We start from the raw sequence: 23,302 nt of genomic DNA, 5'->3' as shown, positions 1-23,302 counted from the left end.
GATACTGTTGATAGGAATGTAAATTGAGACAAAATTATTAGAGGTGTTTGGGAAATGTCTAGAAGTTTCACATGTAGGACTTCATTATGGTATTAAATAATGTAAATGAATAAATGATCATTATAACACTACAACTTGTTTTTTAACTTTTTATTTTGAAAAATTCAAAGCTACAAAATGTTTAAAGAATAGTACACTGAATACTCAGAAACCTTTCACCTAGCTTCACCAATCATGAATGCTTGCAATACCGGAATTTAAGATAAACTAAAAAGCTGGGCATGGTATCAAATGGTTATAATCCAGTACTTGGGAGGCTGAGACAGGAGGATCTCAGGTTTGTGACCAGCCTCAGAAACTTAGACCTTGTTTTGAAACAAAAGATAAAATAGGGCTTGAGTGTAGTTCATAGGAGAACCTGCTCCTGGGTTTAATCCCTAGTACAAAAAAAAATAAAATGTCCTTTTTTAAGGGATTGATTAAATAAATAGTTTGAATACTTTCCTATAATCCTTTATATATATGAAGGTCTTTGTAATGTTATTGTTGAATGAAAAATGAGCAAATATAAAACAAACACAGAAGGGCCCATTTTTATAAATACAGTACATGATATACTAGAGATTTGTAGTAATACTCATTGAAGTGGTGCCAGTAGTTATCTATAATTAGAGGGCATTTGGACAATTTTTACTTTATTCAATACTTTTAGATTGTTTTAAGTCTTCATAATTAACAGATTTGGGGGTGAGGGATACTGGGGATTGAAATCAGGGCATCATACATGCTAGGCAAGCACTCCACTACTTTTTTTTTTTTTTTTGCAGAACTAGGGATAGAGCCCAGGGGCATTCTTCCTCTGAATTATACTCCCAGCCCTACTTGTTATTCTTTATTTTGAAACAGGTTCTCATTAAATTGTTGAGGGCCTCACTAAGTAGCTGAGGCTGGCTGCAAACCTGAGATCCTCCTCTCTCAGCCTCCCAAGTACTGGGATTACAAGCTTACATGACCATGCCTGACCTCTAGCCCTTTTTATTAAATTTTATTTTGAGACAAGATAAATTTTGAGACAAAAATAAATTGCCCAAGCTAGCCCTGAATGTGTGGTTTTCCTGCAATAGCCTATCAAACAGCTCGGATTACAAGTATGCCTCACTGTGCCTAATGAACAGATTTTATAATCAGAAAAACAAATAAAGCTTTTGTCCACTTGGCAAATAAAAATGTGTACTTGCATGGATATTAGGTAATCATACACAATTAATAGATTAATATGTTTTTCTTCAGATCAAACATCCCACTGCCCTAGGATTAGAAGTTGGTCAAGAAATTCAGGTACCTATTTTTACCTTTTTAGCCTTAAAGTTCTAACTTGTCTTTAAACTTGCAATTGTTATTTTCAAAAAATAAGTTGAAAAAACAGAATTAACATCTATGATTGATACTATGTATAAGTATTCTTTTTAATGTTAGGATTGCTTATACAGATTCATTAAGGATTTTGGACACAATTCTTTCTGAAGGAGTTTACAGTATAGCTAAAGCAGTGGCCATCTTTAGAGCTTTGAAAAACTACATGAGCCTGTTGTCTGTGCAGACTCAGTAATTTGTAGAACTCTGACAATTTTTTTGGAATCTCTGAATGTCATCTTTGAGGAGTTCAGACTTTGTTTACCCACTACCTGAGATTTAAAAATATTTGAGGTAGATAAGAGCCATGTTGCTTAGGCCTAGAATTTTGATAACAAAATTGAACCATTTTTTGTAGTCCTTTATGGGTAGATGAAGTCATTGCTGATCTGGGTTTTTTGACTGTGCCATCTTCTGTTCCAGTTATACCTAATACCCATGACCTGAGTAACTAAGGCCACTAGATTATTCCCAATCTGTAGTCCCATTGTTCAAGTAGTCTCCGGGGAAAGATGAGAACTAAGACATAATGTCTCTGTTTAAGGTTTTTGCATCAGACGGGACTTTTAAGTCTGCTACTTTCCCCCCTTTCATTTTCCACAGGAAAGCCAAATAAACTCAAGTGTGATGGTTCCTTGAGCAGTAGTGAAACTCTAAGTGATCTGAGTATAATCATGTATAATTTGTAGCACAGTTAGGTCCAGAATGCATTTGAAATAGGGTCTTGCTAAATTAAGATAAATCTATTTTTTTTTAATATAGGTGAAATACTTCGGACGTGATCCAGCTGATGGAAGAATGAGGCTTTCTCGTAAAGTGCTTCAGTCTCCAGCTACAACTGTTGTTAAAACTCTAAATGACAGAAACAGTATTGTAATGGGAGAACCTATTTCACAGTCATCATCCAATTCTTCCCCGTGATTTTTTTTTTTTAAAGAGAATTCTAGGGTGATATTCTATAGAGCAAAATTTTAGGCATATCTGCTAATGTGTAGATTTATATATAGTATGAATATACTCTAATTATTTGTAATAAAATATTCATTTACATGTGCCTTTTTATTTCAAGAGTAATCTTGCATTGATTTATTCTTTACATTATAAATCAATATATATTTATTATTAAAAGTAAACCATTTATATAACTTAGGAAAGATTACCCTTTTGTCCCTGTCATTCTAAAATATCTGAAAAACTCAGAAATAATAGATCACATAATAGCTCGCATACACTATCATAATCTCTTTCTTTATATCTTAATTTTCTTCTTTCAATGCAGTAATGACAGTTTTCCTTATTCATCTCAGGGCTCACCACTTTGTCCAACAACTCATTATCTTTTACTGATTCACAAACTGGAGCTTGCCATTTATAAAGCCAGAGCCTAGTCCTTAAAAGTAATCAACAGATAGTTGAGAGAGCTTTTTTTTTTTGTTGTTCTGGGTATCGAAACCAGAGGCTTTCTACTTTTGGGCTACACTCCCAGACCTATTTTGTATTTTATTTGGAAACAGGGTATCACTAACTTGCTGAGAGCCTCACTAAGTAGGTGAAGCTGGCTTCAAACCTGCGTGATCCTCCTGTCTCAACCTCCCAAGCTCTGGGATTATGAGCATGTGCCACCATGCCCAGCGAGAGAGCTAATTGAACTCATTTTATTGTTTATTTATTTGCAGTACTATGGATTGAAACCAGGGACATTCTACCGCTGAACTATACCCCAGTTCAAACTTTTATTTTTTTATTCCTTACTTTGAAACAAGGTCTCAGTAAGTTACAGAGGGCCTATGTAGATAAGGCTGTCCTCAAACCTGCGATGTTCTCACTTTAAAATGGGTCAAGGTCGGGCATGGTGGCGCACTCTTGAAATCCCAGTACTTGCAAGGCTTAGACAGGAGGATCTCAGGTTCAGAGCTGGCCTCAGCTTTTCAAATAGTTAAATAGTTAAATAAACATACTGGTAAATCTTATAAATAGGACTTTCACTAAAATGAGGTAATTTATTTCTAAAATTTATGTAAATAGCCCTGCATGCTTGAAATCCCAGCATTCTTGAGGCTGAGACAGGAGGATCTGGTTCCTTAAGCTATTACTTAGGCCCTTTGCAACTCAGTGAGACCTTGTTTCTTTTGTTTTTTTTATGGGTCTGTAGATGGAACCCAGGGGCATTCGACCTCCAAGCTGCACCCCCTGCCCTATTTTTTATTCTTTATTTTTAAACAGGGTCTCACTAAGTTGCGGAGGGCCTCACTAAATAGCTGAGGCTGTCCGAGAACAGAGATCCTTTGGTCTCAGCCTCCCAAATGCTGGGATTACAAGCGTGTGCCACCACACCCAGCGAGACCTTGTTTCAAAATAAAAGAATGAAAATAGGGCTGGATGTGTGGCTTGGAGGTAGAATTCCCCTGGGTTCCATCCCCAGTATCACACAAAAATAATAATAATATGTGAGCAATTATACAGATAGTGAATATACTCAGATTAGTCCAACGAGAAGTGGGTGTGGGCAGAATGTGGAAGGAAAAGAAATAATTATGCCTGAGGATTGTGAGGACAATGAGATCTAATATATTAAAATAATGGTAGTTCACAAAATTACTGTTAATGTAATAAAAATTTAAGCTATTAGGAACAGTACTACAGTGTGCATATTTTTTCCTTCAGGAGTTAAAATATAGTTTAATACAGAGTTACTAATTAATGAAAGATGGATTGTTCAGACACTCTAGTGAAACTTTAAAAAAGTCATGTTATAAAATAATGTGGGCTAGGTATGGTGGCATGCACCTGTAATTCAAGCCATTGAAGAGGCTAAGTCAAGACCACTTGAACAGGAGTTTGAGGTCAGCCCAGGCAACAAGATTAAGACCATCTCTCAAAAAATTAGGGGGAAAGGGAAGAGAATAAGTTAATTCTAAATGAAAAAAAAAATGTGAAAGTTTCTAAGAGAAATTTGAATTGAGTTTTAATATAGAGTAAGGTTTGCATTTGAGCTGGGCATGAAGCGATGATTATAAAAGGGAAAGGCACTTTGTAGAATAGAAACAGTTTTGTCAGTGGATGATGGACTAAGTGGAGGTCAGATTGTGGAAATATTTTATAATATTAGACTTAATTCTCTAACCTTTGTTCTGCATATACTAGGAAGCAGTGAAAAATAGCCAGTACTTAAGCCGGGTGTGGTGGTGTATGCTTGTAATCCCAGCATTTGGAAGGCTGGGACAAGAGCATTCTGGTTCGAGGACAACCTCAGATACTACTATCTGAGGCTCTTTGCAACTGAGTGAGACCCTGTTTCAAAATAAAGAATAAAAATAGGGCTGGGGGTGTCGCTTGGAGGTAGAACACACCTGCCCCTTGATTCCATCCCCAATACTTCAAAATAAAATAAAAATAAATAAAAGCAATACTCGGGGTTGGCAGTGCACAGCTGTAATCCTTTGGATGCTTAGACAGGAAGGTCACATGCTTGAGAACAACCTCATCAAGGTAGCCAGACCCTGTTTCAAAGTAAAAAATAATAACAGGGCCTGTGTGTCACTACTCAGTGATAGAGCACCCTGGATTCAATACCACACACCAAAAAAAATAAAAATAAAAATAAAAGTATAAAACATGTAGATTACTATCATTTATGAAAACATAAATAGCTTAATAAAATATTGAGGAAAACTACATAATTAGGTGCTTTATAAAATTTAATGTGAGCCGGGCATGATGGCACACGATTGTAATCCCAGCATTCAGGAGGCAGAGACCGGAGGATCGAGGTTAGCAGACAGCCTCAGCTACTTAGGCCCTTCACAACTCAGTGAGACCCTGTTTGACAAAATTAAAAAAAAAAAAGACAAAAACAATAGTACTGGGGGTATAGCTCAGAGGTACAATGCCCCTGGGTTCCATCCCTGATATGGCAAAAAATAAATAAATAAATAAATGCACTTTTGGAAAGCTTGGAAGATTAGGAATTTTTCTTTCTTCTTTTTGTACTAGAGATTGAACCTAGAAGCATTCTACCTCCAAGCTGTGCCCCAGCCCAATTTATTTATTTATTTCAAAACACGGTCTCACTAGGTTTCTGAGAGCCTTGCTATGTTGCTGAGGCTGGCTTTGAACCTGCAATCTTCCTATCTCAACCTCCCAAAGGAAATGTTCTTAACTTCGTTAAGTAGTATCTATCAGAAATTAGAAACACACATAATATAGAATCAACATGGATATAGATTCATAAGCAAGAATCACCACTATTATTCTCAACAGCCCTGGAGGTCCTAATGTGATGAGATTTAAAAGGATGGGGAAGGGCAAAAAAATTAGAGGGTGACCATTTAAAAAACTTTCTGCCAAGTGTGTTGGGGACACGCTTGTAATCCCAGCATTTGGGAGGCTGAGACAGGAGGATCTCGATTAGAGGACAGGTACTACTAAGTGAGGCCTTTGCAACTCAGTGAGACCCTGTTTCAAAATGAATAAAAAATAAGACTGGAGGTGTAGGACGGAGGTAGAATGTCCCTGGGTTTCATCCCCAGTACCGCAAAAAAAAAAAAAACTTTTAAATTTATTTAAAAAAATAATAAAACTCACAAATGAGCAATAGTCCGGCATAGTAGCATGTAATTACGGTAGTTGAGAGGCCAAGACAGGCAGATCACAGGTTTGAGATCAACCTGGGCAACTTAGCGAGGCCCTAAGTAGTTTAGATACCCTGTTTCAATGTAAAAAAATAATAATAAAAGGGGCTGAGGGTGTAGATCAGAGGTAGAAAGCCTCTGGATTCAGCACAATATACCCCCCAAAAAAAGGTATAAAACCAAAAAAATTTTGTGTGTGTGTGGGTCTGGGGATGAAACCCAGAGGCATTCGACCTCCGAGCTACACCCTCCGCCCAATTTTTTTTTTTTTTTTTTATTCTTTATTTTGAAACAAGGTCTCACTGAGTTGCGAAGGGCCTCACTAAGCATCTGAGGCTGTCTGCGAACCGTGATCCTCTGGTCTCAGCCACCCAAATGTTGGGATTACAAGCGTGCACCACGCCCGGATTAAATCAAAATTTCAAAATTAGATTTTTTTTTTTTTACAAAACTACAAATTGAACCCAGGAGCATTCTACCTCCGAGCTACACCCCAACCCAATTTTATATTCTTTATTTGGAAACAGGGTCTCACTAAATTGCAGAGGACCTCACCAAGGAGCTGAGGCTGGCCACGTACCTGTGATCCTCCTGTTTCAGCCTCCCAATTTTGTGATTACAAGCGTGTGCCACCACGCCCAGTTTATAATTTTTTTATTATTTATTTACTTACTTATTTACCAGGGGCCTGCTGTGTGTAAGACACAGTCCCACCATTTAGATGACCGGTAAGTGTTTGCACGGCTCTGCTTAAACATTAAGCACATTGATTAGTAGTGACTACAACTCCCAAAATGCACTGCAGGGTCAAAGTGTGTACGCACCTTCCCGGTTTCCACCTTTCTGGCTAACCTGCTTGAAACAAGAGGCAGGGTTACTAGTTGAGGGTCTGTGTTAAAGAACGACTAAGGGATTTAAATAAACGACCTGCTACTATAGCCCAAAGCGTGACTTGTATCCACTGAGCAAGGTGTGAAAACTTGAACGTTCGCAAGAGAAATTCGAAGATACCAAGACCGCTCTGATGGGGTAGGATGGTAGCTCACTTCATCTTATCTGCACATTTCTTCTCCCCCACTTCATCGTATCTACACATTTCTTTTCCGAGGTTACCAACACAACGAAGCAGAAACGAAGCTTTCCCGTGACCAACTACTAAACGTTTAAAAAACGATTTGGCGGGAAATATAAAATTGTCAACACTCTCGTAGGGCACGCGTATCTCTTGGCGATCTTAAGTTACAGGTGAAGTTACAGGTGACAGGGACAGACACGGATCTGCAAATGTTTCTGTAACGAGTGTTGGTTTGGCCGAAAGGGCTCACCGCTCCTTTGTGTTCTCTGAAGTTGGCTTAAATTCTGGCTGGGGAGAGGAGTTTCCATAAAGGAGTACATTTCCTGCCCTTTTGGTCAGGGTTAGCCCTGCTCGAGGCTGCCTGCTTCTCGGGTTGGCTTTGCGTTTTCCTCAGAGCTGAGCTGCCGAGCTAGTCGCCTGCTGGGGTGTCAGGGGTGTCAGATGACGAACTCCAATTCCCACCCCGCCGCCTTCCACAGACACACGTCTCGCGGCGGGGACCGGAAGCTCGCGGGCGCCCGGAGGCGGGGCCGAAAGAGGAGGAAGTCCTGCTTAGGCCCGCCCACCTACGTCGCGTGCGTCTCGCGAGAGTGCCGAGCATTCCGGTCCGGGAGGCGCGTGCAGAGGCAGAGGCGCCTTGCGTGGGGCTCGTCGGCCGCCGTAGCCCCTGCTAGGCCAGCCCGTGCGAGCCTGCAGGAGGAGGAAGAGAAAGACAGAGAGTCGGGTTACAAGATGGCGGATCTGTAGTAGTTGCCGCAGCGGCGGCGGCGGCGGCGGCGGCGGGAGCGCAAGCAAGCTCTGGGGGGAAAGGGAGGGGAGGGTGGGGTGGTGAAGTGAAGGTGTCGGGGGCAGCGAGCGGAGGCGTCTCGCTGGCTCTAGTCACCCCTTCTCGCGGCTGAACCTTTGGAGCCATGGTGAACTCGGGCCTCTCCAGAGCCGCCGCCGCCAACACCGCCGCCACTGCAGCCATCGTCTCTCAAGAGTGAGGGTCGCGGGCAGGGGAGCGAGGAGGCGGCGGCCGGAGCGGTGAGGACAGCAGCCACCATGTCGGATACACGCAGGCGAGTGAAGGTCTATACCCTGAACGAAGACCGGCAATGGGACGACCGAGGCACCGGGCACGTCTCCTCCACCTATGTGGAGGAGCTCAAGGGAATGTCGCTGCTGGTTCGGGCAGAGTCCGACGGTAAGGTTTTGGGGATGGTAATAATCTTCGTTTGGGGTACAGCCTGCGGCTTAAGTCCTGGCCCCGGTTTCTTTTACCATCACCGCTTCAGAAGGTGCATTGATCTTGAGCCTGCTCTTCTGTATGGTAAAAACTACTTTGCGTGGATTTGCCCTCAGTCAGACGCAGGTTCTCTCTTCCCCCGCCTCTCATCGCTATTAAGGATTTGACCCCTTCCTTTCCAGTCCCTCCAAAGAAGTTTACAATGTGAGAAAGTAGAGAGCAAGTAGCAATACACTAGACAGTGATCTGCTACCCCTGGGGATCTGACGACTCCTCTCCCTTCAGTAAATTTTTATCTATTATGTATCTATTACAAAAGGTTTAGTTAAACTTTTTTGACAGCCACCTTTTTTAAAACCTAGATTTAAGCAACAGTCTTCAATTGTTAGAGTCCTCAGGTGCTGGGGAAACCCAAAAGGCATCTTTTCCTGGCCCTAATGCAGACTGTTGCCAGGATACCTGTGCACACACAAGCTCAAACAACTTCAATCAAATTCCTCCAGGTTGAATTGCAGAGGATGCAATGAAAAAACGGATACTTCACAGTCTAAGCAAGTTAGGGCACCAAAACAGTTTATAAATTTGCAAGTCGTGTGAAGCTTGCGTAGGAGTTACTTGAAACCAGGAGCATTCTACCACCAGGCTACACCCCCAGACCTATTTTATTTTTTATTTGGAAACAGGGTCTCCCTGAGTTGCTGAGAGACTTAAGTTACTGAGGCCACCTTCAAACCTGCAATCCTCCTGTTTCACCCTCCCAAGTACTGGGATTACAAGAACACACCACCACACCCAGCTAAGCATTAAAAAAAAATTTTTTTTAAAAAACCTTTGTGTATGGTGAGAAGGTACTGGGGAATGAATCCAGGGGCATTTTACCTCTGAGCTAACCTTCCAGCCCCATTTTCTTTTTTGATTTTGAAAGTATCAGCTCTGCTGCCAAGGCTAGCCTCAAACCTACTATCCTTCTGTCTCAAACGCCCCCCAAGTAACTGATGTTTGCAGATAATAGCAAATTAATAGTCTTTAGATTTATTCTGGACATAGTGTATATTCTTGCACTTTCCCTTGTGCAGTCAGGGACATTTGTTTTTACATAAAGTGTTCTTTTTGTTCTTAGTATTAAGAGAAAGTTTGGCTTCAACTGGTCATTTAGACCTTAATAAGATTTAAATAATTGTCTCATCTCTTCACATTGGTCCGAATATTGATTTTAAGTGTATTTTTTTTCCCCTTAAGGGTATGTGGGGATAGGACCAAAAAAAAATTGTTTGTGGTACTGGGGATTATATTCAGGGGCATTCTACCACTGAGTTACACCTTCAGCCGTTTTAATATTTTGTTTTGGAACAAGGTCTCACTAATTTGCTTAGGGTTTTGTTAAATCACTGACCAGCCTCAAATCTGTGATCAGACTGTATTAGCCTCCTGAGTATTGAGATTATAGTTGTACACCACTGCACCTGGGTAGAATGAAATATTTTAAATTAAATTTGAACCCTGAACCTGGAGAGAAAATGTGAATTAAAATCATTAAGATATTCAGAGTAAAGAGACATGAAAGTATTTTTAATGTGTATTCTCAATTTTTATTAATAGTTTTTATCATTTGAGACATATTTTTTTAATCTTTTAGGGTCATTACTCTTGGAATCGAAGATAAATCCAAACACTGCATATCAGAAACAACAGGCAAGTAATTGCTTATCTTTAATTTGAAAGACTTCATCTGTGATCAAGGAAGTATTAATCTGACAAAGATGGGAGTGCTTTCTTAACAAGGAAAAACACTTTTGCTAAATAAAGTTAGAGACCATGTGCATTTTCCTTCGAGGTTAAGAAAGTAAAGGTTTCTGTACTGGCAATAATTTATTATTTTTTTCAAATTGAGCCACAGCTAGTTTATATTAGAATACAGTATGTTCATTAGTCTAACATATCTCTTCTATGGCCTGTGCATTACCTCTTTTTATTCTGAATCACATTTGAAGGAAATAGCATCAGAGACAATTCAGAGGGATACTTTGCAAGGGAAGCCTGTTAATATGAAATTAGAATCTTGGATTCGAGTAAAAGATTTTGAAATACAAATTTTTCTTTTTGTTTTTTGTGGTACTGGGGATTGAACCCAGGGGCTTTCTACATCTGAGCTACATCCCCAACCCTATTTTTTATTCTTTGTTTTTGAAACAGGGTCTCGCTAAGTTATGGAAGGCGTCACTTATTAGCTGAGGCTGTCCTCAAACCTGCGATCCTTCTGTCTCAGTCTCCCAAGTACTGGTATTACAAACACGCCTGGCTTTGAAGTAGAAGCATTTAAGTTTTTTTTTTCTTTAATTTTTGTATATTTTTAATATAGTGACTTTACAAATATATATATTGTCAATTATGTAACATTTCTGTTGTATTTATCATCTCATTGGGAAGGAAAACTTGTTATGTCTTAACATTCCTAATTTTTAATCTGAAAATATTAGTAGTCATTCAGCTTTCTTCATTCTCTAAATGTTTAAATTTTTATTATGAAATACATTAGAATTGAACAGTAGAGAATATAATGAGTGTCTGTAACTCTATCAGATTTAACAGTGTTGACGTTATGCCCTATTTATTTTAAAGCTGTATTGTTGAATATTGTAGGTGGAGCCAAAGCTCTCTTTGTATTCATCCCATTCTATCCATTCTCTATCCTCCCCATAGGTAACCTTCTGCTGAAATTGATGTATATTCTTTTTGTACATACTTTTATAACTTTTCTGCTTATGTATGCATCTGTAATATGTAGTCCTTTGTGTTTAAACTTTAAACAATTGATGTTATATTCTTACGTGTATTTTGCAAGTTGGATTTTTCATTCATTTAAAGATTTATTCATGTTAACAATGCAGACTTATTAACACTGTATTTTGTATTTTGATGTATGATATATACCTATTAGACATTTGGATTATATCCATTTTCTGTGTGTGGTTCTGTAAAGTCAATATAGCAGAGATTTTTGAAGGAAAACATTATTTTAGGATTATATTCACAGTATTAAGCCTACTTTCTTCTATGAAATTTTGCATATCCAGCAACAAATACTTGTACTGTTAAATAACCATCATATATGTAATATATTTATTATTTCTTCATATTTTTTTTAAAAATTGTATTCAATAATAGCTTTTTCCTCTACTTAAAAATGTCAGTATTGTTTTTAGTGAAGAATAAATTGAATATAAAGATGTTTCCCATACTTTAGACTAGTTTTGGGGGGGGGGTACCAGGGCTTGAATCCAAGAATATTCCACCTCTAAGCTACAACTCCAGCCCTGTTTTATTTATTTTGAAACAGGGTGTCACTACACTGTGGAAGACTTCACTAAAGTGCTGAGATTAGCTGCAAACCTGTGATCCTCCTGTCTCAGCCTCCCAAGAACTGAGATTACAGGAGTGTGCCACCAAGCTCAGCTCAGCTACTTTAGATACTTTATAACTCTTTCTTTGCACAGAATTTACTAAATAGTCACTTTTGGGTGTTGTGTGTTTGCTTGGTTAAATACTGACACCTTGTTTTTTTCTCTTAATCTGCATGAATATAAGATTATTATAAAGAAATTTGTTTCTTAAATGTGACTAAATTGTAAGCAATTCCCGACAGGTTTAGTTCTGGTATGGATTCTTCTTAGGTTGTACATATGACCTTTTATCTGTTGTTATTATTGAAAAGAATATATTATGGTAAAATGCTTATTTATAAGATCGTTCTTTAGCATATATTTAAAAAAAAAAAAAAGTCAGCCGGGCATGGTGGTGTATTCTTGTAATCCCAGTACTTGGGAGGATGAGGAAGGAGGATCATGCAGGTCCGAAGCCAACCTCAGCTATTTACTGAAGCTCTCAGCAACTTAGACCCTGTTTCCAAATAAAATACAAAATAGGTCTGGAAGTGTATCTCAGAGGTAGAAAGCCCTTGGGTTCCAAATCCAGTACCAGAAAAAGAAAAACTCGGAGTCAGGTATGATGGCCCACTTCTCTAATCCTATTTGGGAGACTGAGACAGGAGACTCACAGATTTAAAGTGAGCCTCAGCAACTTAGACCCTGTTTAAAAACAAAATAGGGCTGGTGGTGTAGCTCTGAACTGGAACACCCTGGGTTCAATCCTCAGTACCACAAAAAAATAAAAAATATAAAAGCTACTCAGTACCAGTTTCTTATATATCTTCCTAGAGTATCATGAATATGTGAGTAGAACTGCACACAATCACATATATTTTCTCTTTTGTTGGCATAAATGATAGCCCACGATATACTGCCCTGTGCCTTGCTGGATTTTCATTTAAGCTTTGAAATGATAGTAAAATAAATGGAAAAGTATTTGTGGTAGGGTAGTAGTTTAGCAGAGGAGTTTCTAATTTAAAAGTCATCACATAGCCAAGTGTGGTGCCTCGCGCTTGTAATCCCATTACTTGGAGGCTGAGACTGGAGGAATGCAGGTTCGCGGCCAGCCTCAAGCTTGGAGGTAGAATGCTTCTGGGTTCAATCCCCCAGGACCACAAAAGGGAGGGGATCTTTGAGGGGTTAGATAAAAATCAAGAAAAAGATGTAAGAGTTGTGGGCTACGGTGGCACACATCTGTAATTCTAGTGGCTCTAGACACTGAGGCAGAAGAATCATAAGTTGAAGGCCAGCCTGGGCAACCTTGTTAGAGCAATGTTCTCAGCCTCCCCAAAACTGGGATTACAGGCATGCACCACCACACCTGGCTACCTTAAGAACTTAGATTGACATTTAAGTAAATGTAATTTCTAAGTCTCAGTGTATCTCAGTGATAGAGCTCCAGCCACAAGCTTCACTCCAAGTACAGGGAAAAAGAAAAAAATCACCTTAAGACTGAGCCTTGTTTAAATGTCGACTTTTATTCATTCATCCAGTAAAAACTGGTTGAGAGTTTTTGTGGTCTTGTTGCTCAGTAGTTTGGATTTTTTTTTTTTTTTTTCAGGTCTGGGGATGGAACCCAGGGCCATTTGACCTCCGAGCTACACCCCCTGCCCTATTTTTTATTCTTTATTTTGAAACCGGGTCTCACTGAGTTGCAGAGGGCCTCACTAAGTAGCTGAGGCTGTCTGCGAACTGCGATCCTCCAGGTCTCAGCCTCCCGAATGCTGGGATTACAAGCGTGCGCCACCACGCCTGGCTGGATTTTCTTAATATCGTGATAGTACTAAGGATTGAACCCAGGGGCCTCATATATGTCACACAAGTGCTCTGCCACTGACCTACATCCTCAGCCCTTTCTTATTTTATTTTTTTTGGTAGTATTGGTGATGAAACCCAGGGGCCCTCTATTTCCAGGCTACACTCCCAGACCTATTTCATATTTTATTTGGAAATAGGGTCTAAGTTGCTGAGAGCCTCACTAAGTAGCTGAAGCTGGCATTTGCCACCATGTCCAGCTTGCCCTTTGTTATTTAAAATAAATTTTTCTTCTTCTTAATTTTTTTTCTCCCAGTACTGAAAATTGAATCCAGGGGCATTCTACCTCTAAGCTACACCCTTAGGGGTGTGTGTATGTGTTTAATTGAAAGAGGCTAAGTTGTGGAGGGCCTCACTAAGTAGTTAACCCACAGTCCTCCTGTCTCAGCCTCCCAAGTACACCCTTAGGGTGTGTGTGTGTGTGTGTGTGTGTGTGTGTGTGTGTGTGTGTGTGTGTGTTTAATTGAAAGAGGCTAAGTTGTGGAGGGCCTCACTAAGTAGTTAATCCATAGTCCTCCTGTCTCAGCCTCCCAAGTACTGAAATAACAAGCATGCACCACCAGGCCCAGTGTCTTTAAACTTTATGATAGAGTTTTGCCAAGTTGTCTGGGTGAGCTTTAAACTCATAATCCTCCAGCTTCTGAGTAACAGGGATTATAGGCATGCACTACCTTGCCTGGCCCAGGTTTGGAGTTTCTGAATGTACCTTGAAAGCTTTTGAAGAGATTTAGCAGGGAAATTACAAGATCCAAAATACTTAATAGGATCAGTCTGTCAAATTGGAGAGAAGCAATAAGTGAGACTAGTTGAGAAATTACTTTATGGTCCAAGCATTGACCATATGGATTACATTAGGATTAGGATGATGTTGACAGAGGTAGATAATTTTGAGATGTATTTTGAGGTTAGACTTGACAGGGCATGCTGATGGATTAGGTTTTGGTAATCAGGGAGAAGAATAAATAAATCAGCCAATAAAGAAGAAGAATAAAAGCCAGGTGTGGTTACACATGCTTGTAATCCCAGTACTTGGGAAGCTGAGACAGGAGGATCTCAGGTTTATGGCCAGGCTTAGCTACTTAGTGAGGCCTTGTGTCAAAATGAATACAAAATGGGGGTGTAGCTCAAAGGTAGAATTCCCCTGGGTTCCATCCCTAGTACCGGGGGGGGGAAAAAAAGTAGCTGGAAAGGCTCAAGAACCAGGAAAATGTATTGTCTTTCCCAGCAGAGAACAGACTCAGTAAGGAAGTGGGAAGTGGGGTTAGGTATTCAACATGTGACTTTTTCATATCCTCTCCTGCAAGATTAACATTAAATATATTCAGGTAGGTGTGGTAGCACACACCACTAAACCCAGTGCTTGGGAGGCTGAGATAGGATCACAGGTTTGAAGACAGCCTCAAGCAACTTAGCAAGTCTGTCAGTAATTTAGGGACATGCTGTTTCCAAATAAAAAATATAATGGGTTGAGGGTGTGGCTCAGAGGCAGAATGCCACTAGGTTCAATCCCTAGCACCACACATACAAAAAAATTAAGGATATTCTAGGTTTTCATTATAAGAATATAGTTGAAGTGAAGATAGAGGTGAAAGTGGTATCGTATTATGTCTTAATTAAACTAGTCTAATAAAATTTAAGATATTAAGGGGTGGAACCTGAGAATTATTGTGGGGATGGACTAGTGAGTATTTAAGACAGAGATTTGTACAATATTTAAAAGTACTACATTTAAATGACAACATGAATTTGCAATGAGGAGATTCTTCTATGCATTTATAGTGTAACTCAGGTGTAAGGATATCGAGTGAGTATGTTGGAAAGATGGAGCAGTGATGGGTCAAGGGGCACTCTGGACCGTAATTGGGACAGGACCAAAGAAGAATCTTTGGGAATTGGATGGGGACAGGTCTTTCTTATGGAGGGGGTCTAAATAAATGCTTGATCAGATACAGTGCTACAGATGTGAGGAAACAAGTTGTTAGTAACTTTGTGTTTTAGAATTGCCTCACGGTCGTGTATGGCATCTTAGAGGATATAGGAATTTACACTTGAACAGATTTTTATTTTTTAGTTCCTTTAACTGCCTGTTAAAGTTTTTGGGGGGAGTACTGGAGATTGAACCCAGGGGCATTCTACCTCTGAGCTACAAGCCCAGCCCTATTTTTGTTGTTGTTGTTCTTTATTTTGAAACAAGGTCTCCCTAAGTTGTGGAAGGCTTCACTAAATTGTTGAGGCTGTCTTCAAACCTGTGATCCTCCTGTCTCAGCCTCCCAAGTATTGAGATTACAAGCATGTGCAGCACACCCTGCTAACTAAATAATTTTGAGAAAAAAATCTCTGACCCTCATCTTTTGTGGAGCTGCTACCTATCTTATATATGATAGTGTTGAGTTAATGTATTAAAAATGCTTTAACACAGTGTCTGTGCTAAAGCATAAGCTCAATAAGAGTATTGTATTTATAAAAATATAAAATAGGTCTGTGAGTGTAGCCCGGAGGTAGAAGGACTTCCAGGAACCCCAGTACCACCAAAAAAAAAAAAAAAAATTAACCCTCTGTACCTAGCCGGGCATGGTAATGCAGTGCACGCTCATAATCCCCGCACTTGGGAGGCTGAGACCGGAGGATCACATAGGTTCAAAGCCAGCCTCAGCTACTTAGTGAGACCCTGTTTCCAAATAAAATATAAAATAGGTCTGGGAGTATAGCCTGAAGGTAGAAAGCCTCTGGGTTCCACCCCTAGTACCATACACAGACACACACAAACATCTGTACCTATTACTAACCTTTTTAGAAAAGTGGGCCTGAGAAGTCAATAAATTATCTGTTTTAGTTTTTCCTCAAGGTACTGATCCATTTCATTAATACAAATAAACTTCATAGTCATTAAATATTTGAGACTCTACTACTTGCTATACTAATCCCAACTAACTACTCTGACAAAACACTATAGAGCTGAAGTTTTCCAAAAAGAATAAAGGATTAACTCTGTATACACACATTATATGGAATTGAAATGTCAAGAGAAATCTAATATATCCTTTCTTTCACCTAGACTTTTTCTGAGATGAACTCAAAAATATACTACAGCACAATGTATAGTCTGAGACATGACGGCACTGTTTACAGATATTTATTTCCAAACATCTGTATTTTTAACACAGTAGGGATTAAGTCTGGATTAGAATTCAGACCTGAGCCCTCACTACTCACAGCTTCACTACTTCTGTGGCCTTCAGCAAACAATTTATAACCTCTTTGACCTTCTTTCCTCATTGGAAAAGGAGCCTATATAAACTTATAGTCATCCTACATAAGCGTTTTGTAACTGTTAAGAATTATGGTAGCCGGACGTGGTGGCGCGTGCTTGTAATCCCAGCGCTTGGGAGGCTGAGACAGGAGGATCACACAGGTTCAAAGCCAGCCTCAGCTACTTAGTGAGGCTCTCAGCAACTTACTGAGACCCTGTTTACAAATAAAATATAAAAATAGATCTGGGAGTATAACTCAGAGGTAGAAAAGCCCCTAGGTTCCACCCCAAGTACCACCAAAAAAAAAAAAAAAAAGAATTATTGTAATCCAATTATCCTAACTAATAAAATGGATGAATGCCTTACAAAGAGTTGGAAACTATAGTAAAAGTACAAATGAAAATAACAGTTAGACTGACATTTGATGTTAGCTGACTCTAAGGTGTGTGATAAAGTGGAAACAATGCTCCAATAGTTCCGACAAGTTGCTACTCCCCAAAAGTTCAGTTATTAAAAGGATAATTTTAAATATGGATATGTATGTCATTTGTGGTTATACTATGACCTAAATATGTTTTTGACCTTAAAATGCTAACTATTAATGTGGAGCCATTACACTTCAAACATTTAAATTTTTTCTTATTTTAACTTTCTATAACCCTCATTTCTATTTTAGTGTTTCATTAAGTATTTACTAGTGTTATATTCTCACATATGATGTATAAGTAAATTCAGGTGTACAGTCAGTAAAGCTTTGGAGTTCAGTTGTACATGATGTTTTGAGGAGGCCTCTAAGATAATGACAGACCAGAGAGTAATACGTGAAACCTGCATGTGCACCATAATGCTTTAGCCAGCTGTAACTAGAATATCTTTGATTTTCTTCGTTATATTCATAGAAGTTCTTAGTAAAATTTTGTTTGTAAAAACAGTTCTAGCATGTGGTTTTTTTTTTAAGATTTGAAAACTCTTCTGTAGATGATGGGAACAACTGAAGGATCTGGTAAAATTTTATTTAGAATATAAAATTTGGTGGCAAATTGCTTTTTCAAAAGGCATAACCAGGATGAAGGTAGAGCACAGCAATTCTTACCTGATCACATAGCAAATAAGAGCTATTCATTGAGGCCTGGATTAATTAAAGAATGCAAAGTACTGACATGTTTGCATTTCCAAGACTTTGTTTCTACTAGCCTGGAGCTTATTTTTAGTTTTATATTTTCTACTTCTCCTTTGTGGTACTGGAGGTTAAACCCAGGTGCTAGACTTTACCACTGACCTATGCCTCCTGCTACCCCCTCCCCCATTTTTTAAATTTTAAAACAGGGTCTTGATACATTGCCTATGCTGCCCTCAAACTTGTGATCCTCTACCTCAGCCTCTCAAGTAGCGGAGATTACAGGCATTGTCCACGGCACCTGTCAGTTTTATATGTCTTAATATCAGGTCAAAATATTTATAAATACTAGTCATGTGAACAATTAATAAATAGGGTATTTTGTCGATTCTATTTCTGGTAGACGATAAACTAAATTCATGTTTATTTTTAAAACCAAAGTTATGACCATATTAAATTTTACATTTCATCTGATTTTAGCATTTCAGTGTGTGTAATCAAAATCTTAGTTTTTAATACAGGAATTGATAGGCTTACTTTTATTTTTTTATTTATTTATTTATTTATTTATTTATTTTGGTGGTACTGGGGGTGGAACCCAGAGGCTTTCTACCTCCCACACCTATTTTATATTTTATTTGAAACAGGGTCTCACTAAGTTGCCGAGAGCCTCACTAAGTAGCCGAGGCTGGCTTTGGACCTATGCAATCCTCCTGTTTCAGCCTCCCAAGCATGGGGATTATAAGTGTGCACCACCACGACTGGCAATAGGCTTACTTTTAGAGTGTAACCTTTTCATGGGAATATAAAAAGACATTCTGGGAGACTGCTTAACCTAAACATTGGGTTAATTTTTCTACAACCTAAGCTGCCAAATCAAGTGCTGTTGGTAGTAATTATAGAGCCAGTAGTGTCATTTCACCATCCGATTGTATTTATTCAGATCCTGAAGTCATGTGTTGGGGGGGTACTAGGGATGGAACCCAGGGGCATTTTATCTTCGAGCTACATCCCTAGCCCTATTTTTTATTCTTTATTTTGAAACAGCGTCTCACTGAGTTGCAAAGAACCTCACAAAGTAGCTGAGGCTGCCTGGGAACCGTTGATCTTCATGTCTCAGCCTCCCAAATGCTGGAATTACAAGCATATGCCACCACGCACAGCCCTGAAGTCTTTTTCAAGATTAAAAAAATAAAAGAGTTAAACCTAAGCCAGTCATGGTGGGGCATACTTATAATCCTAATACTTGAGAAGCTGAAACAGGATCAGAGGTTTGAGGACAGCCTCAAAAATTTAGTGAGGCTCTCAGCAACCTAGAGAGACACTATTTCTGAATAAATAAAATCAGTCTGGGGGATATAGCTAGGAGGTAGGATGCCTCTGGGTTCAATTCTCTGTACCACCAAAAAAAAAAGTTAAATATATGTACTAGTAAGCATGTATTTTTTTTTTTATCACAGCTCACTCTTTAGCTACAACAGAAACTCCTCTACTAGAATGTCTCTGCCTTACAATTTAGGCCAAGAATGGCTAGCCTTCCCTTGAATAGTTACATTGGTAACATGAACCAGGGCTTACTAACCTGTTTAAGCATTTTTTGTTTTTAGAAAATTGATCACTGTCAGTTTAAGTACCAAGGCTGCTATTTCATTGACAATACATAATGAAAGTTTCAGAGAGTGTTTACTGTATAGTTCTATGACGTTAGGTGTACATTAATTATACTTATCAGAGGACATTTGTCATTGCTATTTTGTTTCCAATTCTCTTCAGTTTTTCATTACAGATACTTCTTTTCTAGTGTAATGATGTAAAAATCTTTATTTCTTATCAGGATACATTAATTGTTTGGTCAGAAGCTGAGAACTATGATCTGGCTCTAAGTTTTCAGGAAAAAGCTGGCTGTGATGAGATCTGGGAAAAAATTTGTCAGGTAAGTTTTTGCTTAACAGTGCTGGGGGGTCCAACAGGGCATTATACTTACCAGGCAAGCACTCTGCCACTGAGATACATTACCCATTCCCTGCCCTGAAAATTTTTTATATTCTGCATCAAATTATTTAACTTGAAATTTATTTTAATTAATTTATATTATGGATTAACCCAGGGGCATTCTACCCCCAAGGTATATCCCTAACCTTTTTTATTTTTTGTTTTGAAATGGTCTCACTAGGTTGCTGAAAGTCTCTCTGTGTTGCTAATGTTGTCCTCAAGCTTGTGATTCTCCTGTTTCAGCCTCCCAGATATTGGAGGTACAGGCAGGCACCACCATGGATGGCTAACTTGAAATTTAAAAAAAACACACACACACATTAGACTTCTTTTGCTGCTTTAAATTTTGGTAGCATATATTCACAATTAGGGCTCTTTAAATGACAAGACCTTTAAGCAAACCAAAACAAGATTAAATGATTATGTTCAGGCTTTTAGATATTTTTTCTAGTATTTGGTCATGTGTTTGTCTAATGTTTATTGAATACTGTGTACCAGCCACTAGTGATCAAAAGTATTCAGGACTTGGCTGTGCGTGGTGACGCACGCTTGTAATCTCCACACTTGGGAGGCTGAGAAAGGAGGGTCGTACAGGTTCAAAGCCAGCCTCAGCTACTGAGGGAGTCTCTCGGCAACTTAGACTCTGTTTCCAAATAAAGAATAAAATGGGTCTGGGAGTATAGCCCAGAGGTAGAAAGCCTCTGGGTTCCACCCCCATTACCACTTTAAAAAAAAAAAAGTATTTAGGACATAAATTGACTTAGAACTTACATGTAGCAATATATAGATAGATGATACATGTTAACTTTAAGGTGAAGTGTGTGTGTGTGTGTGTGTGTGTGTGTGTGTGTTAGTTAATGGGAAGTAAGCACACTGCCTCCAAGCTACATCCTCAGCCCTCCCCCAGGCACCCCTCCTTTTTTTTTTCCGCCAGTACTGGGGATGGAACCAAGGGCCATTCTACCTCTGAGCTATATCCCCAGCCCTATATTTTTTTATTTTATTTATTTGTATTATTTATTTATTTTGGTGGTACTGGAATGGAACCCAGGGGATACACTCCCAGGCTTATTTTATATTTTATTTGAAAACAGGTCTCACTAAGCACCTGAGGCTGGCTTTAAACCTGTGCTATCCTCTTGTCTCAACCTCCCAAGTACTGAGATCACAAGCATGCACCACCATGCCCGGCCCCCTCCCCATTTTTTTAATGGAACTGGGGACTGAATTCAAGGGTGTTCTCCAAGCCATACCCCAAACCCTATATATATATATATATATATATATATATATATATATATATATATATATATTTTTTTTTTTTTTTTTTTTTTTTTACATTTTGAGACAGGGTCTCACTAAGTTGCTTAGGGCCTTGCTAAGTTACTAAAGCTGGACTCAAACCTGTGATCCTCTTGTCCTAGCCTCCCAAATACTGGGATTATAGGTGTGAGTCACCACACTTGGGTAATTGTTGTTTTTTTGTTTTGTTTTTGTATTGGTGTCGGAATCCAGGGTCATTTTACCTCCAGGCTGCACCCCCACCCTATTTTTTATTCTTTATTTTGAAACAGGGTCTCGCTGAGTTGCAAAGGGACTCACTGAGTAGCTGAGGCTGTCTTAAAAACTGTAATCGTCCTGTCTTCAACCTCCCAAATGCTGGAATTACAAGCATGCACCAACACACCCAGCTTCTCTGATTATTATTATTTTTTTAAGATTTAAAGGAGGTTATTTAAAAGATAGAAATACAGATGACAGTTACAGCCCCATGCCATTCAGGAGTGGCATGGGGGGTGTTTCGACTGAAATCACCCTTTTTTGTTGTTGTTGAAGATTTAAAGGAGTTTATTAAAAAGATAGAAATACAGAAGACAGTCTGATATTTGGTGGTATTGGGGTTCCTAGAAGCCTTTCTATCTCCGGGCCACACGCCCAGAACTATTTTTTTTTTTTTTTTTAATTTGGAAACAGTCTCTTAAGCCAGCAAGGCTGGCTCCTAACCAGTGTAATCCTCCTGTCTCCTCCTCCCAAGTGCGGGGATTACAAGCATGCGCCACCACACCTGACCTGACAGTCTGGTTATTTTTAATAAACTTTTTATTTTAGAATATTTTTGTTTATAAAAATTTTGAATAGAATAGTATTTCTGTTTACCTGCCTCCCTGACAGCCCCTCACCACTGCAGTACATAATACGGTAATATTACGTTCTAATGTTAGTATGAAATATAATGTTAGTATGAAACTTTTTTTTTTTTTTTTTTGGTACTGGGGGTGGAACCCAGAGGTTTTTCTACCTCTGGGCTATACTCCCAGACATATTTTTAGATTTTATTTGGAAACAGGGTCTCACTGAGTTGCTGAGGCTGGCTTTGAACCTGTGCGATCCTCCTGTCTCAGCCTCCCAAGTGCGGGGATTACAAGCGTGCTTCACCACGCCCGACTTTAGTATGAAACTTTTATCACAATTAGTGAACTAATATTGATACATTATTATTAACTAAACTCCATGCTTTACTGAAATTTCATCAGCTTTTCCATAATATCCTTTTTCTATTTCAGGATACCACATTACATTTATTAGTCACGTCTCCCTATCTCCTTAGGCTTCTCTTGGCTGTGACACTTGGTAATTGCAATTTTAAATTAATGCCATTCATTTGTTATAAATGAGTGTTTCAGTGATGGCCTGGTGCATTTCTTTATAATAGTGGGGTATGTCTGTGTGGCCTTTGTCATTTTCACTCATATGAGTTTTTTTCTTCTAGTGATTTTGTTTATTTCTCTCTCTCTTTTTTTTTTTTTTGGTACTGGGAATTGAAGCCAGGCATAGTCTGTCTCTGAGCTGCTACACCCTAGGCCTTTTTTCTGTTTTTCATCTTGAAATATAATCTTACTGAGTTGCTTAGGGTCTCACTGAGTTGCTGAAGCTGACCTTGAACCTACAATCCTCTTGTCTCTGACTTCCAAATTACAGGATTACAGGCTTGTGCTACTATGCCCAGCTCCCTCTAGTGATTCTTAATACTCAAGTCTTTTGAATTAGTTTTAAGGATCTGACCACAGTCAGTTTTTTTCTTGGTTCTCTAATAACAGTAGCACGTGGTATGACAAACTGGCTCAAGAAAGTATAGTGTGAGCCTTCTCATTCTCTATAGAGATTATTTGATGTGAAGTCCCAGATCAATAATCCTTTCTGGGAGTGGTTGATTTTTTTTTCTTTTGTTCTGACTCATATCTTATGCATCACTTGTTATTAGAGCATTATCAGTGTACATCATTAAACAGAGTTCTAGCTGATTAATAATTAAAAACACTAACTAGCAAATAAGTTAGTATAATTCAAGAAAATT

The 23,302-nt window shown here is 38.9% G+C and overlaps 2 protein-coding genes across 7 annotated transcripts in view; both read left to right on the top strand.

Moving 5' to 3' along the window:
* PNPT1 (polyribonucleotide nucleotidyltransferase 1) overlaps nt 1-2,334 on the top strand; it is a gene marked incomplete at both ends in the record, with an annotated part of 53,291 nt that extends 50,957 nt beyond the window's left edge. Inside the window, 2 exons of the mRNA XM_080710997.1 lie at nt 1,291-1,338; nt 2,176-2,334. Of these exons, the coding sequence (XP_080567123.1) occupies nt 1,291-1,338; nt 2,176-2,334 (207 nt within the window). The remainder of the gene's footprint in view (nt 1-1,290; nt 1,339-2,175) is intronic.
* Nucleotides 2,335-8,163: 5,829 nt separating this feature from the next.
* PPP4R3B (protein phosphatase 4 regulatory subunit 3B) overlaps nt 8,164-23,302 on the top strand; it is a gene marked incomplete at both ends in the record, with an annotated part of 73,331 nt that continues 58,192 nt past the window's right edge. For all 6 annotated transcript variants that reach the window (XM_080711833.1, XM_080711831.1, XM_080711830.1 and 3 more), the window contains 3 exons: nt 8,164-8,305; nt 9,984-10,039; nt 19,790-19,888. In XM_080711833.1, coding sequence (XP_080567959.1) covers nt 8,164-8,305; nt 9,984-10,039; nt 19,790-19,888 — 297 coding nt within the window. The remainder of the gene's footprint in view (nt 8,306-9,983; nt 10,040-19,789; nt 19,889-23,302) is intronic.

This window comes from Muscardinus avellanarius, assembly GCF_963383645.1.
Source record: "Muscardinus avellanarius genome assembly, chromosome: 15".
NCBI lineage: Eukaryota > Metazoa > Chordata > Mammalia > Rodentia > Gliridae > Muscardinus > Muscardinus avellanarius.
Note: the sequence above shows the minus strand (reverse complement) of the source record. Positions and strands in the feature narration are given on the sequence as shown.